The sequence below is a fragment of the Numida meleagris genome, chromosome 5 (assembly GCF_002078875.1).
Source record: "Numida meleagris isolate 19003 breed g44 Domestic line chromosome 5, NumMel1.0, whole genome shotgun sequence".
Taxonomy (NCBI): domain Eukaryota; kingdom Metazoa; phylum Chordata; class Aves; order Galliformes; family Numididae; genus Numida; species Numida meleagris.
This window is the reverse complement of record NC_034413.1, coordinates 24,612,389-24,630,778: the sequence shown is the minus strand read 5'-3', so window position 1 is coordinate 24,630,778 and position 18,390 is coordinate 24,612,389. Positions and strand designations below refer to the sequence as shown.

General features: G+C 39.6%; 2 protein-coding genes across 11 annotated transcripts in view; both read left to right on the top strand.

Moving 5' to 3' along the window:
• LOC110399378 (S-adenosylmethionine synthase) overlaps positions 1 to 10,515 on the top strand; it is a 38,311-nt gene extending 27,796 nt beyond the window's left edge. For all 8 annotated transcript variants that reach the window (XM_021397981.1, XM_021397979.1, XM_021397980.1 and 5 more), the window contains 7 exons: positions 736 to 858; positions 2,491 to 2,603; positions 4,126 to 4,269; positions 4,944 to 5,162; positions 7,903 to 8,085; positions 8,511 to 8,644; positions 9,768 to 10,515. In XM_021397981.1, coding sequence (XP_021253656.1) covers positions 736 to 858; positions 2,491 to 2,603; positions 4,126 to 4,269; positions 4,944 to 5,162; positions 7,903 to 8,085; positions 8,511 to 8,644; positions 9,768 to 9,870 — 1,019 coding nt within the window. In that variant the 3' untranslated portion in view covers positions 9,871 to 10,515. The remainder of the gene's footprint in view (positions 1 to 735; positions 859 to 2,490; positions 2,604 to 4,125; positions 4,270 to 4,943; positions 5,163 to 7,902; positions 8,086 to 8,510; positions 8,645 to 9,767) is intronic.
• On the top strand, positions 10,984 to 17,834 carry LOC110399381. 3 transcript variants are annotated; one of them, XM_021397994.1, is made up of 6 exons: positions 10,984 to 11,095; positions 13,784 to 13,863; positions 14,868 to 14,982; positions 15,593 to 15,699; positions 15,920 to 16,034; positions 16,843 to 17,834. In XM_021397994.1, the coding sequence occupies exons 2-6, from the start codon at positions 13,846 to 13,848 to the stop codon at positions 17,022 to 17,024; spliced, it is 537 nt and encodes a 178-aa protein (XP_021253669.1). In that variant the 5' UTR covers positions 10,984 to 11,095; positions 13,784 to 13,845; the 3' UTR covers positions 17,025 to 17,834. The 3 variants fall into 3 exon arrangements, with proteins under 3 accessions (XP_021253669.1, XP_021253667.1, XP_021253668.1); XM_021397992.1 differs by lacking the exon at positions 10,984 to 11,095 and adding an exon at positions 13,251 to 13,449; XM_021397993.1 differs by lacking the exon at positions 10,984 to 11,095 and adding an exon at positions 13,307 to 13,474.

Sequence of the window (18,390 nt, the reverse complement as noted above, 5' to 3'; positions counted from 1 at the left end):
TCAAGAGAAGGAGAGATGAGAAGAAACAGCAGAAGTTCTTGTAAAGGTGGAAGTAGCAGAAGGTAGCAACTTCCAGAAGGGTGGGATATTTAGTTTTATGTGTGGACTGAGTATTCTGAGGAGAAATAGATTGGATTTCATTATGGTAGATTTTTGAAAGAATATTTGAATGCCTTGCTAAACAGTACATTTATTATGTTTAATAAAATACTAATTTTTGAGTCTGAGTCCCCATGACTGCTTATTTTCATATTATCTCTTCAGAAAGAATTGTACCATCAATCCTCAGCTAATTTTCTCAGTTCTTCTAACTAAACCCCAGCTTCAAAGTCTTCTTCCTCAGGCTGCAGGCAAGTTCTCAGAATAGTTGGTCACTGATGAGAATTATTTAACCTCAGTGTGTGTCTTAGAATGATTAAAGATTAAGTGGACATAGGAATCCCGGTTTAATACTGCATTTCCCTGAACATCTCTACATATAACTCAGTTATGCTGAGTGCTTTGATTTTTACATTTTATAAGTTGGACATACTTGTCTTTTTCATGCTTTCAGACATGTGGTGAAAGAAATTGGTTGTAGGAGGAGGTTGATATTGCCAAAAATATGTGTAGAAAATACTAATATGGTATATACCCAGTAGATTTCTCTAAATCACCATAATCACAAACATAGTTATTTGTCTTATTGGGCTGATTATTCTGCTACTGCAATGCTGTTCTCATCTCTGTTTTCAGAGACAGTATGTAAAACAGGAATGGTGTTGCTCTGTGGGGAAATCACATCTCATGCTATTGTGGATTATCAGCGAGTTGTCCGAGATGCAATTAGACACATTGGCTATGATGATTCAGCTAAAGGTTGGTGGAAAAACTCATGAAATCCTTGAAGAGCAAGCAATAGGCAACTGCAAACCAGGTCTGTCAGCATTTCCTTATGCGGGCTTTAGAAAGCCTGATAAAAACTCGATGTCCTGTGTGAAAGCTGCTTACGTGGTGCTACATGATACACTTTCTGGCTTTATCCCAGTAAGTAGAAAAAACATTGTACATTTGTTAAAACTGAAAAGGAGAAGGCAGAATATACTTTGAACTGTGAACCTGAGCCACAGAGTCTACCACTAATGTAAACTTGCAAGAGCTTGAATCCATTATTTGGCAAGCTGGTTGATGCGTCTTGGTGAGAAAAAGAGGGAAGAGGAAACTTAGGTTTATTGTTACATATGCGTACTGCAGTGGCATCCAGAATTAATGGGAGACTCTCACTGTGCAAGGCACTCTGAACAAATGCCTACACTGTGGAGCGTGCAGTCCAAGTCAGATTTGTGTCTTGTACAAATGATAAAAAAGACAAAACAATTTATATGCCAGACATATTCCACTATCTGATTTGCCACAAATCTCTTAATATGATATAAATATTCCAAGAATACTGTTACAATAATTGTATCTTTTCAGAGCTTTTCTTTAAAAACTGTTGTTAGCCGTAATCCTTTAATAGCTGTTGAACTTCCAAGGAGACTGTTGTAGGAGAATATCATAGCAGCACATCTGCAGATTACCTCCATCATGACATAGGAGCAGTATATTCTCAGAATATACTGGCTAATCTATTAGTTAATAAATCTGATTTTTATCTTAACTGTCAAAATGATAAGGGCACATGCAGTGAAAACCAATTGCCATACAAAAGTAAAGGTAAAGCTAAAATAATTGCATACAGATATACGGCTTTCACCTCTGTATAGCCTACTTAAAAGAGGGTGATGAGGCTTCTTCAAATGGATCATATGGATATGTGTATGTGATTTATTAATTGAACATTAGCAGTAGTTACACTTTCAGGAAATGCTAGATTTGGAAAAATACAAATTACTCTTAATATACCCTAAGGAAAGGTGGAAAAAAATGCTACAATTGTATATAGGTCTTTGAATTTCTTTTTTCAATCTTCCTTTTCATCTTTGAAAGTAATGTAAAGTAATTTCCCACTTCCGGATTTTCTGTGAGACTCAAATCTGTTTCTCTCACATGAACTCCCATGTGAGATTTAGGTACATACTCTGCTTTACATGTATTACATGTATATCAGAAAGCAAATCCTTCAATTGCTGAAAACATCATCTCATAGGAATTTATATAGAGGTTTTTAATACTGTTTGTTTGGGAGAGGCTTATCACTTTTTTTTTTTTGACTACTTATCTCCAGTTAGCTGTTCCTAACTGGCACAGGGTGCCAATGCAAGAGAAAACAAACAGTAACAATCAATAAAGGCAACCCTGCATAACCTACCACCTCTGCCACAAAACGGAAGTCTTTTGACAAAAGTTTATCAAGAAATAGCAGTTAGATTATGAATTCTGAATTTGGTATCCTTCAGAATGAAAATTTTGTTATGTGGTTCCGTATTACTGTCTACTGAGTCTAATTCCTGACTCCACACAACTGTGACAGAAAAACATAAGTTGTCACTATTCTTTTTCTCCAAATAGGTTTTGACTACAAGACTTGCAATGTTTTAGTGGCACTGGAACAGCAATCACCTGATATTGCCCAGGGTGTTCATTTACACAGGGATGAAGAGGATGTTGGTGCTGGAGATCAGGTAAATATGACATCACATCTGAAATATCAAAAATGTTTGAATAGAAAGAGCTTACCTTATCCCACTACAGTGTTTTCTAAAACAAAACCCATCTGAAGATTTGCACACTTCCATCTTGGTCTAGCGGAGAATAAAAAAACTTATCCTTATTGAAACAGTTGCAGGCAGGCTTTTCACTGGTGTTTATTATGGCACTCCACATAAGCCAGGAGAGTTCTGTCAGTTTGTAGTAGTTAGGATGCATTCTTTAGATCTTCACAAAGGTTTTTGCTTACGTTTCTTATATTTTTTGTTGACTAGCTTTGGATGCCTCAGACCATTCATCTTGCAGCCAGACTTGTTTTGTAAGATGAAATAAGCAAAGGATTCTAGCACTTTCACAAAGCTCTTGAGATTTTACAGAGCAAAAAATTAGGCAATGTTTCAACTGTCTGCAGCATTAGTAAAATAAAGGCAAATATGCCAGAGTACTTTTAATTCTCCTTTATTTCCCAGAGGCAGAGATCTGCTTTATTATAATATGTATTCCACATAATTAAAGTTGTCCAAGCTCCATTTCTGTGAGCTAAATAACATGTGTAGATAATTACAGTGTGTTCCCAAGAGAAAGATGCTAACAAAAACTCCATAATCTGACTGATTCCTGTGTGAATGAGTTTAACATTTACAGTAGTTATCATTAGTAGTAATATCTAGTTTATAACAATGCTGTTGAGAACCATAAATGGAGATATCAGAGTCCAGGAGCCAAGCTAATATTGTTTGAAAAAAAAAACCTTGAGGACAAAAATTGAAATGCTTTTATGCTGTCATGAGGACAAAATACTTCATAAGAAGAAAAGATTTCTGACTTTCCTTGGCACTTGCACGTCTCCTTTCCCATTGTATCTGAATAGCTACCTGTCATTATTTTTGTGTCACAACATACACTGTGTGAGGAGAAAGAAAACGCTACTAACTCTACATAACACATGGTAACGTGATACAGGGACTGTGACTGAACAATAGTAGAAGCTGTGATTAGAAGCATGCTATGCTGCATTGCAAATCTGACTCAGGTGCCTTAGCTGTTGAATTGTACTTTCTTTTTGTAGCATTCAAATTGCATTCCACTGAAAACTCAGATGTGAGCTGCAGTATGAGTTAGTGTCACTCTAGGCCTCTACAGTCTTTCCAGAGTACTAAGAACACCTTTTGTATGACAGAGTAGTCCTGAAATTGTTTAGCTTAGACAGATCTTTTTTCAATGATCTTTTTCACCCAAACTTCGTTTTTGCCCAGGTTTCCAACTCAACATGTAAACCTTCAGGACTTCTGTGAAAAATTCTTGGAATGCAGTTTGTTTCTCATTACACTGTAACATGTTGGAACCTGATCTGAATTTAGGCTTCTTGGACTATAATGTAAAATAGTAGAAAGTAAACCCAAGGGTGCTGTTTGCTTTTTGCTTCAGATGAAATCTCATTGCCTTTGGTTGTGGTGCTTTTTAACAGTGATTGAAGTCTCTCCTCTCCTCCTGTAGGGTTTAATGTTTGGTTATGCAACGGATGAAACAGAGGAATGTATGCCTCTAACAATTGTTCTTGCTCATAAACTGAATGCCAGGTTAGCAGAGCTGAGACGCAATGGGGAGCTTCCTTGGCTGAGGCCTGACTCTAAGACACAGGTAAAAGTTGCTGTCATTCTGGTTTCTCTTCTTTACCAACAGAGTAGCAATCCAATCAGTTACTGATAGTCCTTGAAAATGATCTCATTTTACTTTTCCAAAATGTTAGATATTTTTAAAGAAAAAAATAAATGGTGTTCAGAGTGCCAAGATTGCTACTGTATAAGCTACAAGCAGCAGGCAAGGAACTTCCGCTGCTTGTGATGGTCTCCTTGACTGTTGGAAAATGGTTAACTTGTATCAGACTGCTAGAAGCTCTTAACTAGGCACCATTGAAGAAACATTTTACCCTTTGGACATAAATGGTCAGTGCTGGTTGAAAAAAGTGACAGGAAATTTGAAGGCTGGTCTTTTTGAAGATCTGCTAAGAATGTAAATTTCTGAGGAGTAGGAGTTTAGCTGGAAATCTGTACCAAAAGATGCATTTTGGACAATTTCACAGAAAACAAATTGTCAATAGTGAGGTTTTTTTTTCCCTTACTGCATAGATCAAGAATTAAGAAGTAGGATTCACTTCTCCTACTGTGTCAACAAGGAGAGTAGTGATCATTAAAATGTCAGCATTTACATTTTGCTACGGTTTTTCTCTTTGAAATAGCATAGCATGAGGTTGGATACATTTTACAGCAACTTCGTTTTTGCTTTTTTTTTTCCCTTCCCCCTGCTCTGTTCAGGTCACTGTTCAGTATATTCAGGAGAATGGAGCGGTCATACCAGTGCGTGTTCATACCATTGTGATATCAGTACAGCATGATGAGACTGTTTCGCTGGAGAATATGCGGAAAACCCTGAAGGATCGTGTGATTAAAGCTGTTGTCCCTGCAAAATACTTGGATGAGAGAACTATTTATCACCTTCAGCCTAGTGGACGTTTCGTTATTGGAGGGCCTCAGGTTTGCTTTATTTTGATGCTTCTATCAGCTTGTCAGTGCCAGTGGGCATGTGCCTTAACAGAGATGCTCAGCTTGCCTGGCACATTCACCCCAAGTTGTGAGAAGCAAGCTGTCTAGTGGAAGTTCTAATCGTGGTTGTAGATGGGAGTGGCTGTCAAGGTTTTGTGTGCTGTATCCCAAAGTAAGCTTTGAGGGCATGGTTGCATCATTCTGTGTTGTGACTTAGGCAGATAAGTTGAGTCAAATTTAATATTGTGTGTGGAATGTACAGCCTAGCTCTGTGATTCCTTAGGCTGGAATCCAGCACTGTATGAGACAAACATACCATTCTCATGGAAAGCACACCTCACAAAGAGATGGACAACAGTAGGTTTACATCTTTTACAATGAACCTGATTTTCAGATCTATATAGCTTATACAGTTCTGCCCCACACCAGTGAGAGCTGAGGTGTTCATCTGTTCTCAAAATCAGCCCCGACAGGCTGTTCTGGTGAGAAAACTAATGTTGCTTTTTTGCTTTATCTGGGCAACATGGGAAGTTGATCTTGCACTTCTAGAAGTCAGACAAAACTTTAACTCTCTCTAGGATCAGGACTTTTGAGATTTAGTTTCTGAAAACAAATTCACAGTTCTTTAAGTTTTTGCCTTTGTCATAGCAAAATTTCAAAGCTCCTTCCTGAAATTAGATCCAATTTCACAGCAATTCCAGATAAACTTTTTGTTGTTGCTGTCTTTGTCATTCAAATTAATTCATTTACTGGCATTTGCCAGAAATATTTCTGTGGTTCTATGTCCTTACATTAGTGCCACAGAACAGGTATGAAGGTGTTGAAGTTAATCATTGTTACACTAAAAATGTATTTTTGTGTAGCGGAATTGATAGTATCACTATAGTTTTGTGTATTGTTGGTGTTTTGGACTATGGACAAGTGGACAGCAAAAACTGAACTGTAACTAGGATAAAATCAACCTGTGTAGCAATCGTAGCTACAACGACGACTACACACATAAAATTTTTGAGGTGTGCACTGAATTGTACCCATTTTAAAATGTAGTATTATTACTTATAAGTCAACCAGCAATCTCTTGTTGGGAAACTGTATTTCTTATGTTTACACATACAAACACAGAGATAGTGCAGTATGTGCTTGCAGCTTTTTGAACCTAGGATAAGTTTGCTTAGTATGGGTCAGTCTGCTTGGGTGCCCATCGACTTACAAGTGTTATCATCAGTGGGCTTGTGCAATTTATGATAGCATTGTGGCAATCAGAAAATAACTATTTCCCCATCTGTTATATCTTGAGCTTTCTGAGTACCAGTAAATTTTGTTTTTAACAAAGCAAGCTATGAAATTCTCTCATAAACTTCATCTCAGTTTATCTAATGATGAAACCTGAATCTCACTTGGGATTTTCACCTTGTTTCCAAGTCCAGTGATACCTTGAACTCTGTACTCGTTTTTGCTGGTATCAGTTTTCCCCAACAGCGTCACCTGATGGTACTGTGAGGACATTACAGCTATCTGTAAAGTGACTTCTGCAGGCTTTATTTACGCACTTTCAGCCTCTTTAAAAAGTTATCTATATATATCTTTATATATATATATATATATATATCCTTTTTACCTGTCTTTTTACCATTTCTCTTCCTCTCACTCGGTTCTGTAGTCAAGTCATCATGGCACATAAGGTGTTCTCACTGCACCTGTCTGTACTGTTGGAAATTAGGGTTTGAGTCAGATTAAAAGAACCCCAGAATACTCCTTCATCTGAAGTTCTTACCAGAATGGGAAAAATAGTGCCAAAGGTTTTCTTCTGTGTGTATGCTTAGTCTTTCTAAGGACAACTTCGGCTTTCCACTTGTGTTTGCTATGCAAACATTTCAGCAGTTGAATTTTACTAGCATGATATTCTGTACAAAAAGAATTTCAAACCTGCCCACACAGGTAGAGGCTGAATGTCAAATGTTTAAGCATTTATTACATGTTGGGATCAGACAATTAGTCAGGAACTAACCGGTAAACTCAGATCAAATGAAAATATCAAGTACTTGTAAGGATGCAATCAAGATAGCTTTACTGCCTATTACTCCATACCCATTGTGTATGGAGTAAGTGTATAGATATTGTGAAGTTGGACATGTATTTTTAGCACACAACTGTCTGACAGTTTCTATAATGATACCACACCAGAAGTGTTAAGCGCCAGCCTCCGTATAACAGTGTATAAGGTTGCACATGCCTACCTTCCAATGGTAAATAACAATAACTATATCACATATTATTTACACAACTTCAGACTTTAGCCAAAAATCTCTCTCTCTCTCTATATATATATATATTTACCCTAGCATAAAATCTCTCAGTGGTTCAAATATGGCATGTAGTTTGTGAGCAATATTCTGTATTCAGTTTGAATGTTGTAGATAGGCCACTTTTAAAACAGGGTTCCCATATTGTTCCTATGCTTTCAAGACAAGCACTGAATTCTCTAGCTATCTAGGTGTGAAATGTTTTGTCTGACTACCAAACACCATTTATAACTGGCTTGTCTTACGAATCTGGCTTTAAAGAACATTTATAGCCACTGTTGCAGCACAGTGAGATGAGTTAATCCCTTCAGCTATCACACAATAATCCGTAAGTCGAGAACTTCCTCATAGTCTGAAGACCACACAGCCTTATTTAAGAGTTACAATAAAATGGCTTGTAAAATGGCGCAATTCTTTTACTAATTCAGGGTGATGCTGGTGTTACTGGTCGAAAGATCATTGTGGATACATATGGTGGTTGGGGAGCCCATGGAGGTGGTGCCTTCTCTGGCAAAGACTATACAAAGGTGGACCGATCAGCTGCGTATGCAGCCCGCTGGGTGGCCAAGTCTCTTGTGAAAGCTGGTCTCTGTCGTCGTGTTCTTGTTCAGGTATGGTTTGTTCTCAGTGCTGCTCCTCTCAAGAAGATTGTTCCTTTCCAGCTTTACCTTGAATAAACATCATACAAGACACTGTACTAGAAGCTGGCTTGGTAATTGATTGTGGCAGAAGAAAGGAAATTCTGATAGCCACATTACAGCTCTGTGAAGCTGGCCCCTTTTCACTTAGCTTTCCATTTATTGACTATTTTTCCAGACATCTATCGAGCTTGACAGTTTGATGCTTACTGTCATGGCAATGAGCACAGGTAAGAAAGTTATTTAGAGATCTCAGCATTTTCAAACATTTTTTTTCTGCAAATACAGGGCATAGTTTTCTTAAGAAGGGTCTTGAATGAGTGCTTTGATCTTTTCCATACTCTTGCCCACTGAAGTGCCATGCTTATTTGTTAACTATGGTGTATTTTTTGCCATAGGTTTCTTATGCCATTGGAGTAGCTCATCCACTCTCAATTTCACTATTCACTTACGGAACCTCCCAAAAAACAGAGAAAGAGCTGCTGGACATTGTGCACAAAAACTTTGATCTTCGCCCTGGAGTCATTGTCAGGTATGAAAACACACAAATATGGGAATACCTTGGTGATCACATCCTAGAACTGATTTCTTGCAGAACTGTTAGATACTACAGTGTAATAATCATTCTATTAAGCTAGCACAGAATTGTTCCATGGAATTCTAAGGATACTTTTTGTCAGACTTCACAGCTGAGAGTTTGTATATGGCACCAGCATGCCATATATTTTAAGACGACAAACGTTGTTTTCAAGTTTCACATACTTTCACCCTTTGACCTTATATACTATATATTGTAGTTACTATTATATACAATAGTTAAATATAGTCACTATATATGAATTGATATGTGTAATGCTGTAGCATGATGGAAAGAAAAGCAATGACAGCTGTAATGCTGCAACACAACAGAAAGCACAGCAGTGACAGTGTAGGCTGCAGCACGTAAGGATATGCTCAAATGCAGCAGCCATAGACCCAGAAACAAAGGAAAGAAGCTGCTTACCTTCAGAAGGCCTCAGGTACACAGTAATCTCTAGCAAGATACCCTCACCTCCACTGTCAACCCTTAAATGAGGTCTGGGAAGGGGTGGATCCTGGCTTCACCCCTTCCAGTCACTCAGCTGTATTGCTTGCACCTGAGCTCCCTGGGTTGGCCCTGCCTTTCCACCAGGTGCTCAATCTCTGGTTGAAGCCCTGACTTAGCATTTCCACTACAATATAAAATATTTTTTAGCTTATTTTGCTATGAAAAGGATATATGTTTTATTTTATGAAATGAATGGAATGTACTACTTCTTTTCTGTTAAAACTCATTATTCTCAATAATAAGAACATTTTCTGTAGCCCTAAAAGAGTTCACATTTATGTTTTGTTGTCAGTTTTATGGTTTGGGAGCGTTATGCTGAGCATGGCCAGCACGTCAAGGCAGGTTCTCCCCTGCCTCTGCTCTGCCCTGGTGAAGCCACATCTGGAGTTCTGTGATTCTGTGACTCAGTTTACACTTGGACACAATCACTGATATGTTTACATCTTCAGAATATGCTTCCTAGATGGAGGGTATGAAGTGGATGTCAATGTCAGGACTTTATTGATAAATACCATGAATATTATTATGTGAATAATTTTATCTTTTTTTTTTTTAATTATTCTCACAGGGATTTGGATCTTAAAAAGGCCATTTATCAGAAGACTGCATGTTATGGTCACTTTGGAAGAAATGAATTCTCATGGGAGGTGCCTAAAAAACTTGTGTTTTGACCCTTGCAGTCTATCTTCAAAAACAGAAAGGAAGAGATGTTCACTAAGATGAGGATGCTTCCAAAAATCAAATTTGACAGCTTTGTATTCAACCGAAGGAATTTTAGATTTTAAAGGGAAAGAAAGAAAAGGGTATTTTCTTGGAAATTGATTTTTTTTTTAGCCCTCAGTGTCTTTCATTATCTAACATATAAAAGACAGAATCTAGCTTTTAATCAACATAAGACAACAAAACACAGTTTACTTTTTATTGCTGCTCCATTGGTTCCTTTCCTAAAGGTAAAGTATGACTCAGGTACTCAAACCAATGGCTGAACCTCAAACCTTTCATGGGCAAAGGAATGGATGACTTTCCCAACTGACTAAGGATCAGCAGATCGCTTGCCTCTAATTAGACAATGGGAAATTCTGGGGTCCAATTTCCTTACTGGAGTTAGCACTGCATACAGCTGGGGGTTGCTTTGATGGGAGAAGGCTGGATAACTGTATCTTGGCCTCTTTTGTGGAAGATGTTACCAAATACATAATATTTAAATCTTCTTCACTGAGTATGTGCTGGTACTGTTGTGTTTCAGTTACCTCTGTTTTTGAAACGTGTTCTCCTATAAAACAATCATACAATAAAAAGCTTTTTCCTACCATGTACGTAAGGGTGTCTCTTTTTCTGTTTTCTAATGTTACAGTATAATGGTTCTCTCTACTTAGCCTCTACTACTCTTGTAGTATTTTAGTTTATTAATGTGATTAAATTTTAATAGCTTTTGGAATTGTGATATGAATTTATATTTCAATACATTTGTGATTATTGTTTAGTCCTTCTGATTGATAGAAACTTGAAAATGTATTACATTTTCAACTCTTAAGTTTGCACTTGACAGTACTCTCTACTGTAATTTTTGCACCCAAATGTTAGGTTTACTGCATAGCTTATTATATTTTATCTAAATTAGAAATAAAATAAAAAAATGCTTAGAAATAACTGCAGAACATCGAAAAACCACATATACTGTGAGGTTAAAATTTGAACCACTGACCTATCCAGCTGTCTCTCATCAAAGAGCTAACCACTAGATGGCTGTGTGTCCCTCCACAGCTGAGGGAGGAAGTCTGTGCTGAAAGCATGTCAGCATCTGGGCAGGTACTCAGCTGCTAAATCTGGGCACCAGCACCCTCATCGCTGCTGGAGTTGGTGGCTGCTTTGCCTTGTACGAGCTCTGGGTACCTGGTGAGTATGGTGGGTTAGTTATGATTGAGACTGATGACAAAGATGTTGCTGCTGTGCTCTTGCTTTACAGAGTAAGTGAATTGTTTGCAAAAGACCACAAATTAATCCCAGGTTTGTTTAATTTGGGAGGACGTGGGACCTTTATCCTCTGTGACAAGTTTTGTTTGTCAACAGGCAACAAGGACGAACTTAATGTTACAGTACAAGGTTCACCTGTGTCTGGTCCCAAGAGTCACTTAACGCTAGCTTTATGATTTAAACAGCAGCCTGTTAGATATTGTGCACTGGACAAGTCCTACCACCCCATATTTCTCTCCAGATTGATTTTCTTTGTATAGTATCACCCAAACAGATGTTGAGGTGAAGAGTGCCTGACTGTGATGATTGTTAAAGAAAAGCTGTCGTTTATTCTCTTCTTTCAGTCTGTCACAAACATAACTATGTCTTTCAGGCCAGTAGCTTTTTCACTTTATTAATCATGCAAATGTACTATATGAACTGTGGGCTGCACAGAATAAGTAGTAGGATTGCATGTAGCATCCTATCTCCTCGGGTCTTAGAGCATTAATCAATGGCCCTCATCATACCCCTGCACACGTTTTGACAGAAAAATATCTTAATGTACAGCTGCACCTTAAGTAATTGGCAAAATTTTTCCAGAGACTTATTTCCCAGCTGCATATTGCTGATCATTCAAGGAAGAAGATTGTTGTGTGTGTGTAAGCCTCAAAACTGTTAACTGTGTGGGGCTAGGTCCTACTGGTCTGCCTAGAAACATAAACTTTGGCTTTTGGTATTGAAAAGTTGTTTTACTAATGAACTTTTACCTATCAGTAATGTCTACAGATTTTTCTTATGATTAACAACGCTGTCACCATTCATGCTGCCACAGAACTATTTTGTGGAAGTGTGTTACGGTTACCTGCATCCCTTTATTGAGACCTCTCTGAGACAAGGACAAGAAAGCACACTTTGTCAGCACAGTAGAGGTCCTGCCATTGGCTTCACTGCTTCAGGATCTCATAATGGGTTATACTGCAACTAAGAGAAGCAAACAAGGAAACAAAATAAATACAAAGACACCTGAAAGACTGCTGTATAAATAAATATGTTTCGTAACCTGGTATGAAAGCAGAACATCTCTGTTTCAACCAAAACAAATATCTGTAGACAAAATGAACTGTTCTACGCTAACAGTAACAAAAAGAACCATTAAGGAATTTGATGTTGGTGGCATGTATGGAGGGGTTGTTGTTTCTTAAAATGTGCGTGCATTCCCTAGGATAAGTGATGTAAAGCACAAAACATGAGCTGTAGGTTGGCTACATACTATCAGAGGCCCAAGAACAGATTTGTTGTTTGGGGTGCTGGGATGTGCACCCTGGTGGGCCTGCGGGGTCGATGCAGGCCTGTGCACTGGGTGCTGGTGCATGTGGCAGGCGCTGGGTGAGAGGCTGGGCACTGAGACCTGCCCTCTGCAAATGCGGTGGTCAGCCAGCCACTCCCACCATGTCAGAAGTATCTGGATTACTGAAGTAATCTGCTAGTGAAAGGTAGAAACGATCAAACTTGAGTGGTAATTTTGCTAGTTAATCAGCATCTCCTGTGAATGGACTTAAGAGTATGAAGTTCATGGACCTATTAAAAAAATACAAACTACATCTGGAAATACCATGCTACTGATATGATATACTTGAAGAACAGGTTCATGTTCTCAGGATTTTGTTTTTTTGTTTTTTTTTTTTCCTGCCTGGGTTGCTGCTTTGTTAGTTTGTATTTAATAACCTGGAATGGAAACCATATGGAAACTGGAAGCCTTCCTTACTAAGTAGCTAATCTCTGAATGCTACCAGATAACGGCACACAGCCACTCGACCCAAATATGTTTAGCCATTATCTGCTGTTCTGAGCTTTCACTTGCAGAGTGAGACACAGGATTGAGCCTCTTTAGTATAATTATATCTTCCAAATGAATATGTGAGACAGACAGACACTAACTCAGGAGACAGATATAGCAACAGAGGGAGAGAGGAAGAGAACAAGAGTAAGAAAGCATGTGCTAACCATGTTTATAATACAACAGTAATTAATCCAAAGCCAGCCCATCTTACTGCTGTAACAAGGCCCTCCCCTTACTGCCCAGTGGCTTCCCAGCAGGTTGTGCAATACTGCATCCCCACCTGGCACCGGTGCCAGGTGCAGAACAAACAATCAGCCACCTACTTACATGCAGCAGTCTGCCTGGCTCCAGCACTTAAGCTTCCAGGCTCCACCAGCAGCAGGTAGCCAGCCCCTGATCTCCTGCAGCAAAAATGTCATTTGGCTCCTGCCCACTCTGGAGAATGCTGTTTTTTGTAAGTTTAGCAGGGTTTCTTTCAGGTGAGGTAATATTGTTTTTTTTGATATGAATAACAATTAATTAAAAATTGACTATGTTATGGAAAGGAAGCATCCTACTTGGGAACCCAGCCCCAGGTAGCTGCCAATATGCAGTTAGATTGCTGACTGTTAGTGCAGTTTATTCACCCTTAAGATCCAGTTGCCTCAGGTATACAGGGCAGCACTAGCACTGCAGCTCACTGGCACAATTCTTATAAACAAGTACTGTTATGTGAACTTCGGGGTTTATGTGGATGCCCTAAGGGTTTGTTAACCAACTACATATATACATTTCTGTATGTCTTTCAGATTTGCCTGAAATTGGAGCTTTTGCCAGTCAGAGTGACTGTGACAGTACAACCATAGATAATATGACTCAGAGCCTTGAGGTAAGAGGGTGGCTTTTCTGGCCAAACCAGGGCAGTGCCATGCACCCCTTCTGCTCGTGGTGGGAGCAGCAGGGCCCCACAGGGCATGCATGTGTGATGGGATGAGCTTGTGGGACAGCACTGCTGCTATCTTCTTTGGCTGATCCTGTACGTGAGGAGAAGGGAGGAGAGGGAAGAGCAAAGTGAGAGTACAGGCATTGACCTGCTGTGTCTTTGATCCTATTACTGCTGGTCAAAAATGGCTTTACAGATGTGTTTTCTAGTTTTAGTTTGCTCTATATTTACAAAGGGGCTTGCACATAAACAACCATCTCTTTTATCTCTTGTGTAATGTTTTCAACCCTTAAATAGTGTTAAATAGTTTAAATGCAAATAAAGCCACTGAAAGCTTCTGCTTTATGACTTTGTGCCCTACTTTCTACACGCTAAGTATGCCATAATAGAGTGACTAGCCAGTTAACCTTGGTAGAAATGCAGAAAGAGTATTTTTTTTTTTTTAACATATATATGACTGATGCCCATCACTTTCACCAGTGTTTCTGAAAGCTTCAAGAGTTACCTGTTGTTGACAAATGCTTCAGGACAGAGGGCTGAGAGCTGGACTTTCTCTTAAGTACAAACTAATGGTGTCTGTTATAGAGATGGCAGTCACTTGTGCAGTTTCCCACAGTTTATCCACACATGTGCGTAGGCACACACATATGGAGTGAAAGATATATTCATACTTACACAGAGCAACAGCTAGACAAAACTACAGAAACTTCTTTGTTTACACGCTTTCACAAATGTCTGCATTTACTTACACACAGAGGAAGTCTGTGAGACACTAGCATTCAGAGACAGGAATAACAAACCAAAGTATTATGCAGAAAGAAGGTATGTATAACTGTTCTTAAAGACATCTTTTCTCAGTCCCAGTATGAAGAAAGAACCCTACCTATTCCTAAATTAATTGCAAAGCTTTTCCTACTCAACACGTTGTTTTTTCCTTTCTAACTCCATAGAAATATTCAACATGCTTTCCTGAAATGGCCAAAAAAGATGGACGAGTTTCACTCAATCGCCTTATCTGGATACTGAAAGACAGTCTTAATCTTCTGCAGCCTGTTCAAGACAAATGTGAGGCCCCCACTGCAGCCACGCTTCTCTTTTTCGGGTGTTGAACAAAGCAGCAATGAATATAACACAGGATTTTTTTTTTTTTAAACTGTAGTCAGCATGAGCTAAGTTTCTGCATTTCTTGAGGGGGAAAAATTAAAAAATTAAAAAAAATTGCAGCAAGAATCTATAGAGCAGGGGTGCTTGCTACTGCTCCAGCAAGCATCTGGGAGGCAAGGCAGCCCCGCAGTGGTGCTGGGCCTGGGAGTGACCACCTCTATCTTGTTGTTCCGGGACATGCTTGGGTAGTTCTAACCCCAACAGTGCTGAATGCTGGTGCTGTGAATGCAAAGGCCACTTTGACCCACTTTTAAAGCATAACTGGGGCTGTCAGGTACTTTGTTCTCACAGTGACAAGTGATAGAAAAATTGGGTATTGTCAAAAAAGAAAAAAAAAAAGTGCTTTTAAGCAAACAAAAATGCCTGCTTTGCCAAAGTCAGGTAGTGGGGAAGTTTTCACCCACACCAGGTCAATGCCTATGCATATAGTTTGGGTTGACAAGTCTCTTCCCATGCATTTTCACTTCTTTTTTTCTTTTTTTTTCTCTTTTTTTTTTTTAACTTGTGAAAGTTTGCAAGCATCTACCTCAGTGCCCACGGCCTGTCGCCCCTAAGAATGGTGGGATAGTGTGTGTCACTATCGGCAGCACTGAGTACTGCAAACCCATGTGCAACAAGGTAATAGTCATAATTCACTACTACTAACTTGCTAGCTTTATTCATTAATTTACACATGCTTATTATTGTGTAGTGCATTATATCCTTGTTACACTTTTTTCCCCGTAAGGACAGGGAGAGGTTGTAGTGTTTGTACTGACCTCTGCTGGCTGAATGTTTCTTCACTTATGGGTACTGTGATGCAGGCTGAGATGTGTTTATCCCATCCCTCTTCCCCAAGGGTTATGACTTCTCGTTCCTCAGAAGAAGCAGGTTGTTTGAAACCTGTAACAGTACCACTGGGTTCACCTGGACGACTCAGCTGACAGGAGGGCAGACACTGGCTGTCTGTGAACGTGAGTAGTTCTCAAACATCTTAGTGTGGAGATGGGGGGGGTTCCAGAAGGGAAAAAAGGGAGGAAAGAAAGAGTAAAAAGCTCCTTGGCACGAGTGAGACTGTGAGAGGTGATGCTGGACAGACTTAATCTGGTTCTACTGGACCAGAGAGCTCGCTAGTTTTAAAACCACCACAAAGGTCTGCACTGGTTAGCGCTGCTATTTACACTTGGACTAGCAAAGAGCACTTGTACGCAATAAGTTTGTGGGATGGTGCATCCTGACACAAATTCTGTGAGGCACAGTGGCTGTCACCAGCTGGACTGGCAGCAGCAGCACAAAACTGCAGTTTATCTTGCAACTGTACCCAAAGTGCCTCTGCAGAACTGGCCACCACCTGCACCACTCACTGTGTGTACACACAATAAAACCCAACAGCTGTTCCCAGCCAGCAGTATTATCATGTCACGTGGCAGCCCAAGGGTTCTAAGTATGCTTCCACTGCTTCCAGCAAGCAGTCTATGACCCAAAACAGCCGTCTGAATCTGCTATTGCCATAATTTAAAAATAAATATGCGTGCACACACATACAGAAGAAGACCCAACCTCCCTCCTATGTTTAATGAAAAGTACTTTATTGCTGACTGTATGTTGTTAGTAGAGCAGTTTATTTCCTAAGGCTTAAAAAAACAGTCTCACAGTCACTTTTATTCCAAGTTGAAGCTTTTAGTCTGGAAAATGGGAATGCTGGTCATTGTTTAAAATCAGGACATACACCTGGGTTTAGCTGCATAATTCAGCTGCTTCTTTTGGCTTTGATCATTCCAGCCTCGGAGAGGGCCGTGAGTGGAGCTGAATCTGCCTATTTCCCTGACAACAGCAGCTGCCTGCACACATTAGCCTACAGTGAGCCTGAGCAGCTGAACACCTTCCTCGGAGAGCTTGCAAAGCAAGGCATAGACACCTTCAACCACGACAAGGAGGCAGACTGTCTAATATGTGGTTATTAGCAGGAGGGACTGGCAGGCACAGCATGCTTGTACCACTGACCAAGTGGCTGGCTGTGGTCGGATGTGAGTATTTTAACAAGAAAAGCAGAGCAGTAAAATCCCTTCGAAGACCTGTAAACATACACCTTGTATTCAGTTAAAAGTTTAGAAATCGTAGTCACCATTTGACCTCGGCTCTTGGGTACAAACCTATAGGCTCATCTAGTCACATAGCTCACAGCAGGGGCATTTCAAAGAAAGCAGATAATATTTTTATGCCTTAAATTTGTCTAACCATAATTATAAAGGAATTGCAGTTGCTTAATTGATGTAGTCATTAGTTAAACACAATAATTGTTCTCAGAAATCTTCTTCTGTAAAAAAAAAAAAAAAAAAAAAAAAAGAGATCATTTTTATGGAGGAAGAGTTATACTTCTAGTTGCTTTCACAGTTGTCAATTAATCACTGCTGTTGCTTTTGTGATCATTAAAAAAAAATGCAAGTCACAACATCCATGGCTATGGGAAACAACTCTATGCGTGCGCCTGTGTGCTTGGGGATGAAATCAGGCTGTGTGTACAGATGTTTAGGGTGCTGTGGCTCACACGAGCTAAGGATATGAAGCTCTGCAGTTTGCTGGGGGAACACTTCAAACATCTTTCCATTTGTATTTATAAGCCTGAGGACTTCCCACAGAAGTACGTACGATTAGGCACAGTTCAGAGCAGTTATAGAACTCTAAAAGTGCCCTGTATTCTTGCTGTAGATAGATAAAATAGTAGGAAAAATGCAACATTTCAGCCCAGCACAAAACATGAGAAATGGGATCACCCTAAATTATCATGCTTTTCCATCATGTCTTCTTAGACAGAGGTTACTGCAAGCTGTGGTTGAGCCTCTAGAGGAGAAACAGAAAACCAGCTGAGGTCCAGCTGGTATTATGGCTGGGACAGGCTGCATTAGGGTGGAGCTCTAGGGCTTTGGGCTGAGTGCAGGGCTGACTGGCTAAGATGCTTTGGGGTCAGCACAGCTGTGCCTGGGCCTAGTCCAAGATATCCACAGCTCCTGACTAGTCACCCTCCCCGGTCTCCCTCCCATTACTGTATTTCCAAACCCAGTCTACACTGAGGCAGATTTGGCTGTTACCACCATTAGCAAAAATTCAGCTCATCATCCAAATTCATAGCAACTCAAATATGAACGAAGATATGATCAAGTGATTTTTTTTTTTGTCATTTATCCTTTTAATGAAATATAAAAGCATTTGTTCCTGCTTCCACTCCACTTCCTTCTGTGAGTACTCCCTCTGACACCTCCTTACACACCCCTAGTGCCCATGAGTACACTGGAAACCCAAAGATGAAGAGAATGAAGCGCAAAGAGCAGA